This window comes from Diabrotica undecimpunctata, chromosome 6 (genome assembly GCF_040954645.1).
Source record: "Diabrotica undecimpunctata isolate CICGRU chromosome 6, icDiaUnde3, whole genome shotgun sequence".
In the NCBI taxonomy this organism is placed as follows: Eukaryota; Metazoa; Arthropoda; class Insecta; order Coleoptera; family Chrysomelidae; genus Diabrotica; species Diabrotica undecimpunctata.
Window position 1 is genome coordinate 2,678,200 of NC_092808.1, and position 15,079 is coordinate 2,693,278.

General features: G+C 34.7%; 1 protein-coding gene across 1 annotated transcript in view; it reads left to right on the plus strand.

Moving 5' to 3' along the window:
- unc-13 overlaps positions 1-15,079 on the plus strand; it is a 347,574-nt gene that overhangs the window by 134,939 nt on the left and 197,556 nt on the right. The window contains exon 4 of the mRNA XM_072534612.1: positions 230-304. Coding sequence (XP_072390713.1) covers positions 230-304 — 75 coding nt within the window. The remainder of the gene's footprint in view (positions 1-229; positions 305-15,079) is intronic.

Consider the following 15,079-nt stretch of genomic DNA (forward strand, 5'->3'; position numbering starts at 1 on the left):
TATATATATATATATTTATATATATATATATATATATATATATATATATACTTTTTAGAAAATCCATTTAGGTATTGTTCAGCAAAATCCAACACTCTTTTGTCAAAAATAAAGGTAAGATAACTATTTAATTTGAAAAATAACCAGGCTTGGAATTGGCTTAAAAAGCTTCTTGCAAAAATTAAAACATTGTCTCCCATTTCTAACACTTTAACTTTCATTTCAACAGACCATGGCTGCCACCAAAAGAAATGCCGGCTTGACATCAGCAGTGCCTCGTGCTACATTGAACGATGAAGAATTGGTGAGTAACTTTCCTTAGTTTTTTTTTGATAATTAGTTTTTTTTGTATAATATCGGTAAAAAAACATTTTAGAAAAAAAAAACACTACATGCAAACCTAATGTAGCAACATTTGTACCAACATATCGGCCAAAGAATATATAGGTATTTACTCCGTTTTGTTAATATTTTATAACTATATAGTTGGTAACTATTACTGTTATATATAATGTTGATCTTCTATAATATTATTACGAAAACTACACCTTTAGTTTATATATAAAATGATAACTATAGCTAAAATAGCTAATTGCAGTTGTAGAAGATTAGGGGCAAAGAAAAAAAAAATAGGCGGCAAAACCAGGAAACAAAAAAAAAATAAAAAGCCAAAAAAACAATAAAAACATGCACAAAAGAACAGTGCATAAAGAAAATGTAGAAAGATACTAATAGAATTGACAAGTACATGCAAAATAAAACACAATGACGAAAAAAGTATATGAATCTAATTGATAAATTTGTTATAGTCGAAAATAATTAGTTAATGTAAAACTTTTTTCTTGATACCTGCACAGATATAGTTGTTTATGTTAGTCCAACCTGATTTATTTTCAATCATTCTCTAAATCATTTCTCTCACTAACGAAATTCACACCTGTCTCTCTTTTCATTCTGTTTCTTTCTACTATCCATCTGCTGCAATCTAACATCGTCTGTGCCACAGTATCCGAGTGTCCACAGTATAGGCATTCATCTGTGTCAGCCTTTCCGAAACTAGAGAGGTAGGCCCTAAAACACTTGTGTCCTGTAAGCACCTGTGACCACAGTTCACCCAATCTCTTATGTTCGGGATCAGAATTTTCGTTTACCCTGCCACATCCTCCGTGTTGTTCCATTCTTCTTGCCATCTTTTAATTATTGACCTTTCCCTTTCCTGTCTTCTCTCGGCCATAGTAATGTTTGGGCATCTTCTCTCATAGAGCTCTTTTCTTTCCAACGTCAAAACATGCAACGAAAAACATCCAGTGGTGGTCCACAAGGCTGTCCACAAGACAGACCTGTAGGCCGTTATCTGTACCGCCCCGCTTCAGACTGGTGCCACGTAAAGAACGATCGACTGTACAATACTCTGTAGTACCCTCCTCCTTCTTTCGGATTTGGATACCCCAATGTTGGGCATCACTCTCCCCAACACAGTTGCACTATTTGCAGCCTTCCGGGCCATCTCCCACACGTGCTCCCCACATTTTCTATTCTGGTGCAATGTCACTCCTAGGTAGTTTACGTGTTTCTTGGGTGTTAGACATGTTACCGCACATTGTAACTCAACACGTTGTCTGTTAGTTTTCCCCTTCAGAATGATAGCTTTGGTTTTCTCTGCCGCAAGTTTGAATCCGTGCTGCGTCATCCATTTCTTTACGAGGCGGCCCGCGTTATCCGCGAATGCCAAGGGGGTTGTACCCTCTCCGCCACCATATTCATCAGGTAACCAGAATATTCTCTCTCCTTCATTGCCTTCATTGCCTCGTTCCACTGCAGCGTATTGAATCCGATCCCCTCTGTTGCGCAATGCTTTGAGTACACTTGCATCAATCGTGCTTTTCCTTTTACAAAAGCCAAATTGCCTCCGAGATAAACCACCTGACCTCTCAATCACGTCGTCTATGCGTACTCGCAGCATCCTTTTATACAGCTTACCGATGCATGGAAGAAGACAGATGGGGCAATACTTTTCCCTAGCCTTGGGGAGCAGAACTAACCTCGATGTCCTTCAAGGCTCAGGAAAGGTTTGTGCTTCCAGCAGTTCATTTATGTGTTTCAGAAGCCACGCCGACTCCGCCCGTCCTAGACCCTTCACCGCCTCAGGTGGTATCTAATCCAGTCCGGGGCACCTACGTATCTTGAGTAAACCCAATGCCTCGACCAGGTAAAGGGTAAGGCCCGCTCAGCTCTTTCATTCCTCCATACCATGCCATCTGCCATCCGGAAAGAGCTCTCGTGTTACCTTAAGCTTCTTGTCCATGGGTGTTTTGTTAGGAGGATACGCATTGAACTTCTTCATGACGATCTTGTATCCCTAACCCCAGATGTCCTCATCCAGCTTTTTACACAGCTCTTTATTTTTTTTGTACGGATTTTCTTATAAAGTTCCCTCTTCCTTGCACGGTAATTTTCCTCGATTGCATCTTGTTGACATTTTGGCCACCTATCTTGCTTCCTTCCATCGCTTTTTGAATAACTCTCTCCAGGTTTTCCACCGTCGGTGATTGACACTGCATTATGCTCACTCTCCATTTAATCAGCTCCTTGTATACTTTCCAGTCATTCCCATCGCGGCATCCGCCCCCCGACGTCCCAGATGCATGGACCGCGTTAGTGATAAATATAGCTTAAATATCTAACTGCAGTTGTAGTAGATTAGGAGCAAAAAAAAAATTAATGCAAAACCAGGAAAGAAAAGAAAAATAAAAAACACAGAAAACAATGACGAAATGCGCAAATGAACAATGCACAAAGAAAAAACAGAAATAAGTTAATCGAATCGACAAGCAAAATAAAACACAATGAATGAAAATAAAACACAAAAAATATATGAATCTAATTGAAAAGTGTGGTATAGTCGAAAATAATTAGTCAATGTAAATATTCCATTGGACTCGATTATATTTCCTACGCAATTTTCCAAAAACAAACTCCAAACCACTTGACGCTGTGGTGCCAGACGAGAATAACAATCAATTATTTCGGATTTGCCGTCTCGAACCATTTATTATGATCAAAAACACCGACTTTAAACCTAATTCAAGTTTTTACAAAAGATTCTCTAATCTCCCTGTCGGATTTTGTATGAGTTATAAGTTTATATTGCTGCTCAAACCGGTAGCGTTGGAATAATGGAGAAATGCACAGAAATTTATGCCTTATTAATTAGAAAACTTGGTGCTGCGTGCTTCAGTTGGACAGCTAAGCAGCTCGTTTCTGTAAAGAGCCCACAAGAATTTATTTAATAATAAAAACGGATAACACGGACTATTATTCTATTAAAATTCTAGTAAATTTTATATACGGATAAAAGCAGCACAGGATTAAACCGCTTTGAGTAAATTGAAAGACTTGTTTAGCAGTGGACAGATGAGGGTAACCTATAAGGTTATGTTTAGCTAATTGTACAGTTAAAAAGTACAATATTAAAATATTTTTTTTTTTGCAATTAAATAAATAACGTACCCCTTTACATGTTGTTCTTATCTTTGTATCTGCTAAGGTTAATATTTCTATTCGTTGTATTTCACTTAGGTGAGTAGCATAAGCTGTAGAAGAAAACAAGTGAAATAATTAGTAAATTTTTGATGCTGCTCTTCTTCACTTCCAATCTTACGTTGTTCTGCTCTAGAACGGCTGGTTGGATCGAAACGTGTAAGGGGTTGTTGGAAAGAGGATAGCTTTTAGGCAGAGGAAAAATGACTTAATATACAGGACTGTGCGATCTGTTATATGACAAAATTTAGCAAGTAGAATACAATGTCAAAGAAAAATCAAACATGGCACCTTGCCAAAAGGGCTTTAGACACGTCTCTTTGCTACTATCGGGCCAATGGTGACGTACGAGGTAATATATGACGAGATTTATCTAATAGAATTCAATGACAAAGAAAAATCAAACATAGCTGCATGCCATAAAGACCTTAAGCTTATTTTAATTTAGAGTTGGTTTAATATTTTTTGAAGACACAATAATAAATTTAGGAATAAATTTACAAAACTTTTTAAAATTGAGTGGTGTTGGTACTGTTAATATAACAAATAAAAATCAACTTTTGAGCTCAAGAGGCAATGTCACAAGTTTAATTATTACTAAATTAACCGAGTAACTTTAAATTGAGAAAAAAAATATACTTAATTAGAGAATCGAAAGACGTTTGAAGGGGATTTAAAATCTTATATGTAAACAGAAACCTTGAACAGAGAATTGTTATAAATTTGAATCTAAATTTGTTACTTATAAACGAAAAAGAATACTTAGCTCATTAGCACAAGAGTTGAGTTTTAATTTTATATTTAACAAATTTCACGAGCAATTTACTTTAAAATATTTTGAATTATATTTTATAGTTTTGCAAAAGAAATACAATAATGTTTAATTTTACTTACATGATGAACGATAAATATTTATAAGTAGTTCTTTACATAGCTACATAATTAAAATGATGTTCTATCTGGTTGGATCATTCTTGTAGCAATCCACTACACTTTTTAGTAAATCCTACAGCTGTTTCTGTTTTCTCTTATATATTATAATTATTACTACAAGGGAAAGCGTATATATATATATATATATATATATATATATATATATATATATATATATATATATATACCAGAGACTTACTGATTTTTTTTCAGACAATATAATTCGCTTTTTACTATTAAGTTCGTGGACTATGAAAAAAAAATTAATTATAAAGTATAAAAAAATATATTGTAATTTACAAAGAGGCGAGGATCCAAATTTTTTCTCGTAGGGTTGACAGAAGAAGAGTTTCATTACCACCGAGCCAATTTGACAACTCGAAAAAACAGTTAAATTTACTCATATTTGTTGACTTTAAATAGCGGTTTTTTAAATAAAAATTATATCCTCTTAAAATATAGGCCCTTAATTATTGAATGGTGCATATTTTAATGCTTGTCATAAACAAATCAGCTGTGATTTTTGAACAAATTAAGCCAAGTTCACTTCCATTTTTTTCATTTAAATCTTTATCTCGACTTCAGATATCAGATATCAAATATCAATAAGTTTAAAATGTGTAAAATAAATGTTTGACATTCGATAATTAATTTTGCATAAACCATTAGGTCTAATTTAATATAGCACAGCTTAAATTAAAGATTTCTTTAAGTACTTTTACAATATTGTCTCATTTTACCCTGACATGGTGATTTGATACAAAAAAATAAATAAAAATAATCAAAAAACACTGTTTTTGCACCTTAAAATTGCCATAAAAAACAATTTGGAGTTGAACGGACTTGGTTTTAAAAATTCACTAATTAATGCTCAAAATCATTCACTTTGGTCTTTGCAGCTTGGACTAAGGTAGAATTTTCTATTAAGTACAGAATTGATATACACAACACACACAAAAATTTTTGTTGAAGCCCAGCTCCGAGTGACATGTGTGTTCCAATAAAACAGTGGGACCCACATGTCCGTAGATCAATACGGATTGGTACCTATCTGACTCCCAAGCTGTAACCTCAGGATAGGATTGAAAGAGAGGAGAGGGGATAGAACTTCATTTAGCCCACCTTTTCTTTTTTGGTACGTGACGGCCTGTGTTTTGAAAACTATCTTCCACTGTATACACCAATCTTGTACTTTGTTAAGTGCGCTTTGTAGGGTGTGTTGTTGCTAGATCTGGGTCTTTACTGCTAACAGCTCTCGCTGTATCTTCTGCGTATAGACTGGGATATCTGCTGTGTATATGGTGTATAGATACGACGACAATACTGCTTCCTGTGGCACACCAGCCTCCATTGCTCTAACTTCGAACAGGGGTGGCCCTATCCGAACTCTGATCCTTCTGTAGGCTAGGTATGAGAAGATAGTCATCGCCTTACTATAACCATATTGGTTTATTTTATACAGCAGGCGCACGTGCCAGACTCTGTCGAATGCTTTCCTGATATCTAGAAAGGCAACTGCTATATATTTCTTTTCATTGAACCCTTTTGTGATATATTCTGCTAGACGCAGTACCTAAATTTCACACAAGTGTTCTAAACTGGTCTGAGTGGATCTGAATCCGAACTGTGCTTCAGGTATTGTTCTGATTTCTTCTGATTCTTGTTTTAGCCTAGATAGTATGACCAGCTTAGGATGTGGTTGATTAAATTTGTTATGTATACTATTACTTTTCCTGGCAGCTTCTTCCCAGCTCTATTTGTTATATGGTGCGGTCCTGGAGCTTTGTTGGCGTTAATACGCGTGAATAATTGTCTACAGAATTGGCAACTATAAGAATTTACAAAATCAAAACATTTACTACAAAAAATATAATACTAACTATGCGACTATCCTTTGAGTACCACGGTAATAGGCGAGGTGAGCTCATAAAATTATTTTAGTTGTGTAAAAAAAATGAAAGGGCTGAAAGACTAAGCAGGTTTGGTATAGAAAAGGAACTTGTAATCAATAATACTTTTCAGCAAGTAATTGGATTAGGAAACGCAAAAAGCTTAGTTAAAACATATATTAGACATAAAATTGGATCACACTCTATTGTAAGCATTTAAAATAAAAAAAATTAAATAGAAATACTACCGCAAGAAATTAATTTACATGCTTAATTTAAAATTAAATTTATTAATATTGGGCACATTCGTAATGTACGAAAAAATTACATACAAATTAAAAAAGAAACGTCAAAATCCATCAACAAAAACTGGAGATATAGTTTATAGCTCGAGTTTTTCCCCATTACAACTCCAAGCAGACAGACTTGAAGCTCCACATTTTGAATCTTTCTAGACGACTCTGTTCATAAACAATTATTTTTAACTTTTAAGCGTTAAAACTTCAGTCCTTGATCTTTTCAACGCTGTTAATTAGGTTTCTTAATTGTTATGGAGGTTAAACAAAAATGTCACCAAAAAAAGAAAGCTTTCCTAAAATATAAGTCAGAAAAAACGAATGAATCATATGAAGAATATAAAAGAATAAGAACTGAAACTCATCAAATGGTAAGAAAAGCAAAAACAGATTACTGGGAAAGATTCACAAAAGGACTAGAGATGGATTTCTATGGACAACAGAAACAAGCAAGAACTAGTTGAAATAGAACACATACAAGAGGATACATGGGTGGCCTTCCTGACAGAAATATTAAAAAAAACGAAGAACCTTTACCAGAAACGCCAAATATAATAACTGAGGAAAGGACCGAATTCTCAAAAAACGATGTGAAAGAAGGAATAAACAAATTAAAAAAACAGAAAGTCACCAGGAGAAGATCAAATACCAAATGAACTTTTGAAATATGGAGGTGATCACCTTGTACAACAACTGCAACTTCTTATTAATAAAATAATCACCACGAACAGAATACCAGATGAATGGAGGAGAGCGATCATGGTGATGTTCTTCAAAAAAGGATATAAGAAAGACCCCAATAATTATCGAGCAATAAATCTATTAAATACAACACTCAAATTGACAACAAGAATAATAGCGACAAAAATAAATGAACGAATATCTCTGCAAGAGGAACAGCAAGGATTTCGGACAGGAAGATCATGCACGGATGCAGTTTTTGTAATAAGACAAATAAAAGAAAAGTCGCTGGTTTACAACAAACCAGCATATATGTGTCTGATAGATTTGAAGAAAGCGTTTGATAGAGTGAGAATTCGGGACGCGATACATTTATTATATGAAAAGGGAATATCACTGGATTTAGTAAAAACCATTGAGAATATATACAAAGATAACATAGCTATGGTAAGATGTAAAGGAAAACTGTCGCAACCTATCAAATATGAAACTGGTATTAGACATGGAGATTCGCTGAGCCCATTAATATTTAATCTGATAATGGATGAAATCATAAAGAAAGTTAAAAAAGAAGAGGATATAGAATGGGAGAAAAGGAAATAAGGATAATATACTACGCCGACGACGCCATAATAACAGCCGAAAATGAAGATGACCTACAAAGATTAATTAAAGAATTCAAAGATACGGCGATCATATACAACATGGAGATCTCAACAGAGAAAACTAAAACGTTAGTGATTTCAGCGGAACCTGGACGATGCAAACTAGTCGTAAATAACAAAATAATAGAACAAGTGATGTAAACTGAATACTTGAGAATAAAACTGTCAAGCTACGGAAAAGTGGAAGAAGAAGTACAATAACAAGTGAACATGGCAAACAGAGCAGCAGGATGTCTCAACAACACAATCTGGAGAAACAAATACCTCACAACGGAAACGAAAACCAGGATATATAAATTAACAATAAGACCGATAATGACGTACACAGCAGAAACAATAGCAGATACGGCGAAAACACAAAGACTACTGGAAACAACAGAAATGAAAGTCTTACGAAAAATAACAAACCAAACTCTAAGAGACAGAGTAAGAAGTGAGGAAATACGAGCGAGATGTGGTATAGAGGAAATAAACGCGTGGACCAAAAGAAGAAAAGTGGAATGGAATCAACACATTGAAAGAATAACAGAAAATAGAATAGTGCGAATAGCAAGAGACAAATCGCCAAATGGAAGAAGATCATTGGGACGACCGAGGAAAAGATGGTCAGACAACGTCAATTGAGGCGAAAAACCGAAGTAAAACAGGCATTAAGCCTATTTATAAAGTAGGAAGAAGAAGAAGAAACAAGCTATTGATTAAAAAAGTGACTAATTAAGAGAAAACAGTTCTAGATCCTCTTTACAACAAACAAATTAAAAGTATGAAGAAAAACGAAGAGAAATCATGGAAATAGTGAAAAAGCTATATAGTGACTGAAAATTGTATATTAAACATCGGTTTTTTTATTATATCATGTACTTAACGCATGAAAGAAATAAAAATAAAGTATATAGAAAATAAATATTGTGGATCCCTTTTTCAATTCTTACTTGACAATGAACTTTTTGAGATTTTTCTTTTCATTTTCATTCTTCACGTCTGTATTTAATTTAAGTAAATCTTGGTTTACATCACATTTTGCCATCCGTTAAAGTTGAAGTTTAAACCAAAGAATAAAATTTGTTTTTCTTAATATTGTCAAGATAAACTTTTCGGAGTCGAGCTTCAGCGAATTTAAATCTAATTATTAATTGAAACTTTTGTTAGCTCGAGAAAACTTTGTTATAGTTATCTTGTTTATCATTTCATGTCTCAGTGAACAGGATGTACTGCTACTTGTGTTTCTGTTTACTTTTCCGATATTTAATTTAAAGATCACAAGTTGGTCAAAAGTGGGTTTTGGAAGTTTTTCAAATAAAAAAGTCATTTTGAGGTTAAATAATCACTATTTCAATTTATGAATATTCTAAACACTCAGGGTTTTTAATTTAGTATCCATAATTATAATTCACAATTTTATGTGGCGATTTTAACGCAAAAATAGGTGTAAAAGAAGCAAAGCTAGAAACATCCTTGAGAATAATTGGTTCCCTAGGAAGAAATGGCTGAGGAGAAACGCTACTAGGATTCCTACTCCAGAATAATTGATTCAACATGAACAACTTCTTTCACAAAAATATGCACAGAAGATGGACCTGGGACAGTCCAAACGGTAGAACAAGGAACGAAATTGACTACATCATAAGTGACAAAAAACAAATAAATAAAGATGTAGCAGTACTCAACAAGTTCACCATAAGCAGTGACCACAGAATAATACGAGCAAGTCAAATCATAAAAAGAGAAAGGAACATAATGACTAAAAATTAATCTTATGGTATCTGAACACCTCCATGGATATCAACCAATATGAAGCACATATCAATAATAAGCTACTACTGCATGAAACTTCCTAGAACGATCTTAACGACTTAAATAATTGCATCACAAACGCCTTACACGAAAGTCACCGAGTGCACTGTCCCAGAAGAAAATCAGATAGTAAAATAAGTCCATATACTGAAACACTGCTGGATAAAAGAAGATAAATGAGAAGCTATAAGAATGCAGACAGCCACACTCTAAGAGAAATGAATAAAACCGTTTCGAAGGCAATTAGATGAGATTTAAGGAAATTTAAAATCGATAATTGTTGGAAAACCAACTAATTTTTCACTATTCCAATTTAATTTAACGCCGCCTCTGTAGTTTAAATATCAAATATCAAAAGACCAGACCATCGTCAGCATCTTTTACACCTCTCCAGCCCGCACACCCCTTCTTCCCTTTTGTCCTCTCCAGCCCGAACTTAGTCAGTCAGACAGTCGCATTCAGTCATTTACGTTGTTAATTCGATCAAGACGTTGTTCTCCCTCCCTCTCTCTCTCTCTCTCTCTCTCTCTCTCTCTCTCTCTCTCTCTCTCTCTCTCTCTCTCTCTCTCTCTCTCTCTCTCTCTCTCACCCGTGCTACACAATATACAAGAGTATAGTCAAAGTTAGTAAAGTGCATACAAAAAAGGTATTGTGGAATTATAATAAACCGCTAATAAAAGTGTGTATAATTTTCACCCCCACAAGAGGCAAAGTGGTCGACAGGTCACTACGAGGATTTGGTACGCTACGAGAAATTGGTGGAAATATCCCATTAATTTCCCTTTAATAATATTAAATGCACTATAGAGAAAATATCAGCCTAAAAGTTATACTTAGAAAGCTAACGAATGAGAAATGCGAAATTCATAAATTAAGAAACAAGCTAAATGATATAAATTACGTAGAAACGAGTTAATACAGGTCGTCGAAGAGTTTTACGAGTAATTATATGGAAGTGGACGAGAAGATCAAACAGGAATACAAACAGCCATTTCAAAGAAGATCATGAATCAAGGTTAAAAACTAATGTCAGAGATAAAGGTAGATGAGATTCGACAAGCATTAAGAAAAATGAAAAATAACAAAGCCCCAGGAGAGGATGGAATTGTAATAGAAGCTATCCTAAATGGAGAAGATGTCCTATTAAATAAATTAAGGGAACTGTTAAATTTATGTTTGCAGCAAAAAAGGTGCCAAAAGAATGGAACAATACTATAACCATCCTTTTGCATAAAAAGGAGATGGAACAAACCTAGAAAATTATAGGCCTATTAGACTGTTGAACCACATATACAAGTTCTTCACTAGGTTAGTGACATGAAGATTGGAGAAAAAATAAAATATCTACTAACCGAGAGAGCAGGCAGGATTCCATTCAAATTATGGTACCAATGATTACGTCCTTACAGTAAAGACACTCACTGAAAAATCTATAAAATACAACAAACCTCTTGTCTTTGCTTTCATAGATTTTCATACAGCTTTAAACTAAACTAATCAGGATTGACCATAGGTATAGTAAACTTATTTACAATATTTACAAAAATGCCACTATGACTGTTAGGAAATACGATAAAACCCGACCAGTAAAAATATTACGTGGGATAAGGCAAGGAGATACATTGTCACCGAAATTATTCAAAACGGTATTAGAGTGTGCCTTTAAGATGGTCAATTGGTAGTACATTTTATTTTATAAATAAATGTCTATCCTTCTGATATCTATCTGTCAGACAGGACAATATTTATCTTCTTCTTCTTCTTTTGGTGCTTATCTTCTGTGGATGTTGGCAATCATGTTGGTCCATACAACTTTGTTGGAAGCTGCTCTAAATAGATGTATGGTAGTCATTCCTGCACACTGTCTGATGTTCTTCAACCACGATGTCCTTCTACGCCCTTGAGAGTTGTTGCATTCTATCTTGCCTTGTAAAATTATTTGAATTAATTGATACTTCTCATTGCGCTTCATATGCCCTAAGTATGTCATCTTTCTGATTTTCACGATATGCATAATTTCCAGATCTTTATTCATACGTTGAATCACGGTGTTGTTTGTAACATGATAGATATATGAAATTCTGACCATGCGGCGGTAGCACCACATTTCGAAGGCTTCTAATCGTTTGGATGTTGCCTCCGTTAAGGTCCAGGCTTTGACTCCATATAAAAGAGTGGAAAATACATAGCATCTCAAGACTCGTGTTCTTATATCAATGTTCAAGTGCATATTACATAAAATCTTCCTGAGGCGATTGAAGTCAGCTCTTGTCGTTTCTATACGACATCTTATTTCCTGTGAGTGGTCATATTACTTATTTAGGTTGCATCCAAAGTATATAATGTTGTCGATTATTTTCAAGGGTTCATTATTAGCCGTGAATTGGTGCTGTATTACGTCGTTTTTACTTACTGCAAGTCTTATTACAGTTTAATTTCATGCCGTATCTGTCACAGGCTTCCACTACACGGTCTATTAATGTTTGCAGATTCTCCGCACTATCAGCTATCAAAACCGTATCGTCCGCATATCTTAATTGTTTATGATTTTACCATTGATTTTTATACCTTCTCTGAAACCATCAATAGCTTCCCAGAGCAGCATTTCCGAGTAAGTTTTGAACAACGTCGGTGATAAAATGCAGCCCCGACGTACTCCCCGCTTTATCGTGAATTCTTATGAAGTTTCGTTGTCTACTCGTACAGTTGCCCTTTGCTGTAAGTATAAATTTTTAATTAGGCGTACATATTTGCCATCAATACTAGATTCTTTCATTATCTGAAATAATTTTTGATGTTGTACCTTGTCAAATGCTTTTTCAAAGTCTACAAAGCATGCGTAGACTTCTCAATTTACGTCTCGAGCTCTTTGTATCAATACTTGTATGGAAAATAGGGCCTCTCGCGTTCCCAGTCCGCTTCTAAACGCAAACTGAACACTGCTTATGTTTTCTTCAAGTTTTCTATGTATGCGAGAGTGAATAACAGAAAGAAGGATTTTGAGTGCATGGCTCATTAAGCTTATAATTCTGTAATCAGAGCATCTAGTGGCATTTGCCTTTTTGGGGAGAGGAATGAAGGTGGAAACTAGCCAATCTAGAAATGCAGTTTCCTAGATTTTATTCAGTAGACTCGTTAGGAGTTTGAGTTGGTTGTTTTCAAATAGTTTCAATGTTTCAGCTTGTATGTTATCAGGTCCGGGTGCTTTGTTGGTTCTTAGTCTTTTTATTGCATATGTTACTTCACTGAGCGTTATTTCTGGTCCTGAACATCCAGAAATACTGACTTCTCTCTCTTGCTCTTCCTTGAATAATTCTTCCATGTATTGCCTCCATCTCTCAAGTATTCTCTCATTTCCGTAGAGCAGATTGTTGTGCTTGTCTAGTATAAGTTATGACTTCGTGATCCGTTTCCTGCCGTTTAAGTTTTTGATCTTTTTATGTAGGTTAAAAGTGCCATGCTCCAGTTCTAGGGATTCTATATCTATGCATTTATCTTGTAGCCATGATTCTTTTGCTTCTTTAATCTTTTTCTTAATAATTTTGTTTATTTCTTTGTACCTTTTCTCATTATTATTTCTGTGTTTTCTTCGTTCTTCCATTAGCTCTAATATTACTTGTCTCATCCATGGCTGTTTCTTTATATTGTTTTCTGGTTTACGTTTATTATGTATCACTGAATTACAGACATTTTTGATTTTATTCCACATATTATCAACACTTATGTTTTCTTGATTAATATCTGAGATTACCATGCTGTTTATTTTGTTGTTGATCTCCTCTTTGACTTCTTCTCTTGTGGTTTTATCTTTTAACTTCTGGATGTCCGGACGTTTTTGTGCTTTTATTTTATGGACTTTTTTCATGTCGAGTTTGAAACGTCCTAGTAAAAGATAACGGTCTGATGGAACATCTGCTTCCGGATATGTTTGTGCGGATTTTACGGAAGCCTGAAATCGTTTGTTGATGATGATATAGTCAATCTGGTTTCTAATCATTTTTTTTTTTTTGGACAGTCAGCTGGAGATTTCCAGGTGTAGAGTTTTCGGGGTGGTAATGGGAAAAAGGTGTTCATTATTGCACTATACGTTTCCTGGCAGAACTAAACAAGGCGGTCTCCTCTCTATCAGTTCGCGTTCCTTGTCCAAAGTGTCCCACAGTCTTGCCAACACCTCCTTTGCCTACTTTGGCGTTGAAATCTCCTAGCAGGATATTCACTTCTTGTTTTTTGGTATGTTTTAGAGATTATTTCAATTGTTCATAGAATATTTCTATTTCCTGCTCTGAGCTTTCCTAAGTTGGAGCATATGCTTGAATAATGTTCACGTTAACTGGTTTAGCATTAATTTTGAGTACTACAACTCTATCGCGTAGGTAACAGCACATAAACACATCGGTGTCAACGGAATAAAAGCTTGTATCAAAAAATCAATATTAGGTGCTTGAAAAAATAAATGGAGTGTACCCAAATTCAAAGTTAAAACTAGTGAAATCCCGCTTAGAGACAAGGAATGTGTTCCATTCCTCGAGCAGCCAAGAAATAATCTCATTCCCGATCATACTAGATTAACGCATGATTAATTAATTAAAAAGTGCAAATCGCCGCTGTGTGAAAATTGTAATACCACACTAACAGTAAAACACATACTATGTGAATGTCCCCTCTATAATAATCAACGAAGTAACTAGATATCAGCAACACTTTTAGAAGCTCAAGCTGTAGACTGTAATTTAAACAATATTCTAAATTTCTTGAAAGGCATTCATAATTCTCGGTAGTGTGTATCAATTAATTACTGTTATCACGTAAATGCTGTATTTCATGTATTCCCATTAGTTGCAAAATTTTGTGAATCACATTTCATTTGCTATTTTTTAGTTAATTGCAGAGTTAGTTTCAAATTAAACAAAATAACCAATGGCATATTTAACATTTTATCTACCCCTTACAGCATTTCCGAACTACAGTAAGTTCATTAAATCTACAGTGATTATATTCCAAATACAAACATTCAAACATTATCCGTCCAAATGTTTTCCAAGAAAACTTTTGATTATTCTACCGCAATGAAACTCCCAATTCCTAAACATTTTCCATTGTTATGATAATAGACACCCTGTTTATACCATTCCAACTTCGGTGTATTCAGTCTTCTAGCACGTGAAAATTGGAAATTACAGGGATTTGATGATAATAAGGCGCCGATGACAGCACCGAAGGGGAAGAGTGTGAGATGAAGGAGCGGAATGTTTTTGTAGTCCCGTTTTACCCCAAATTACGT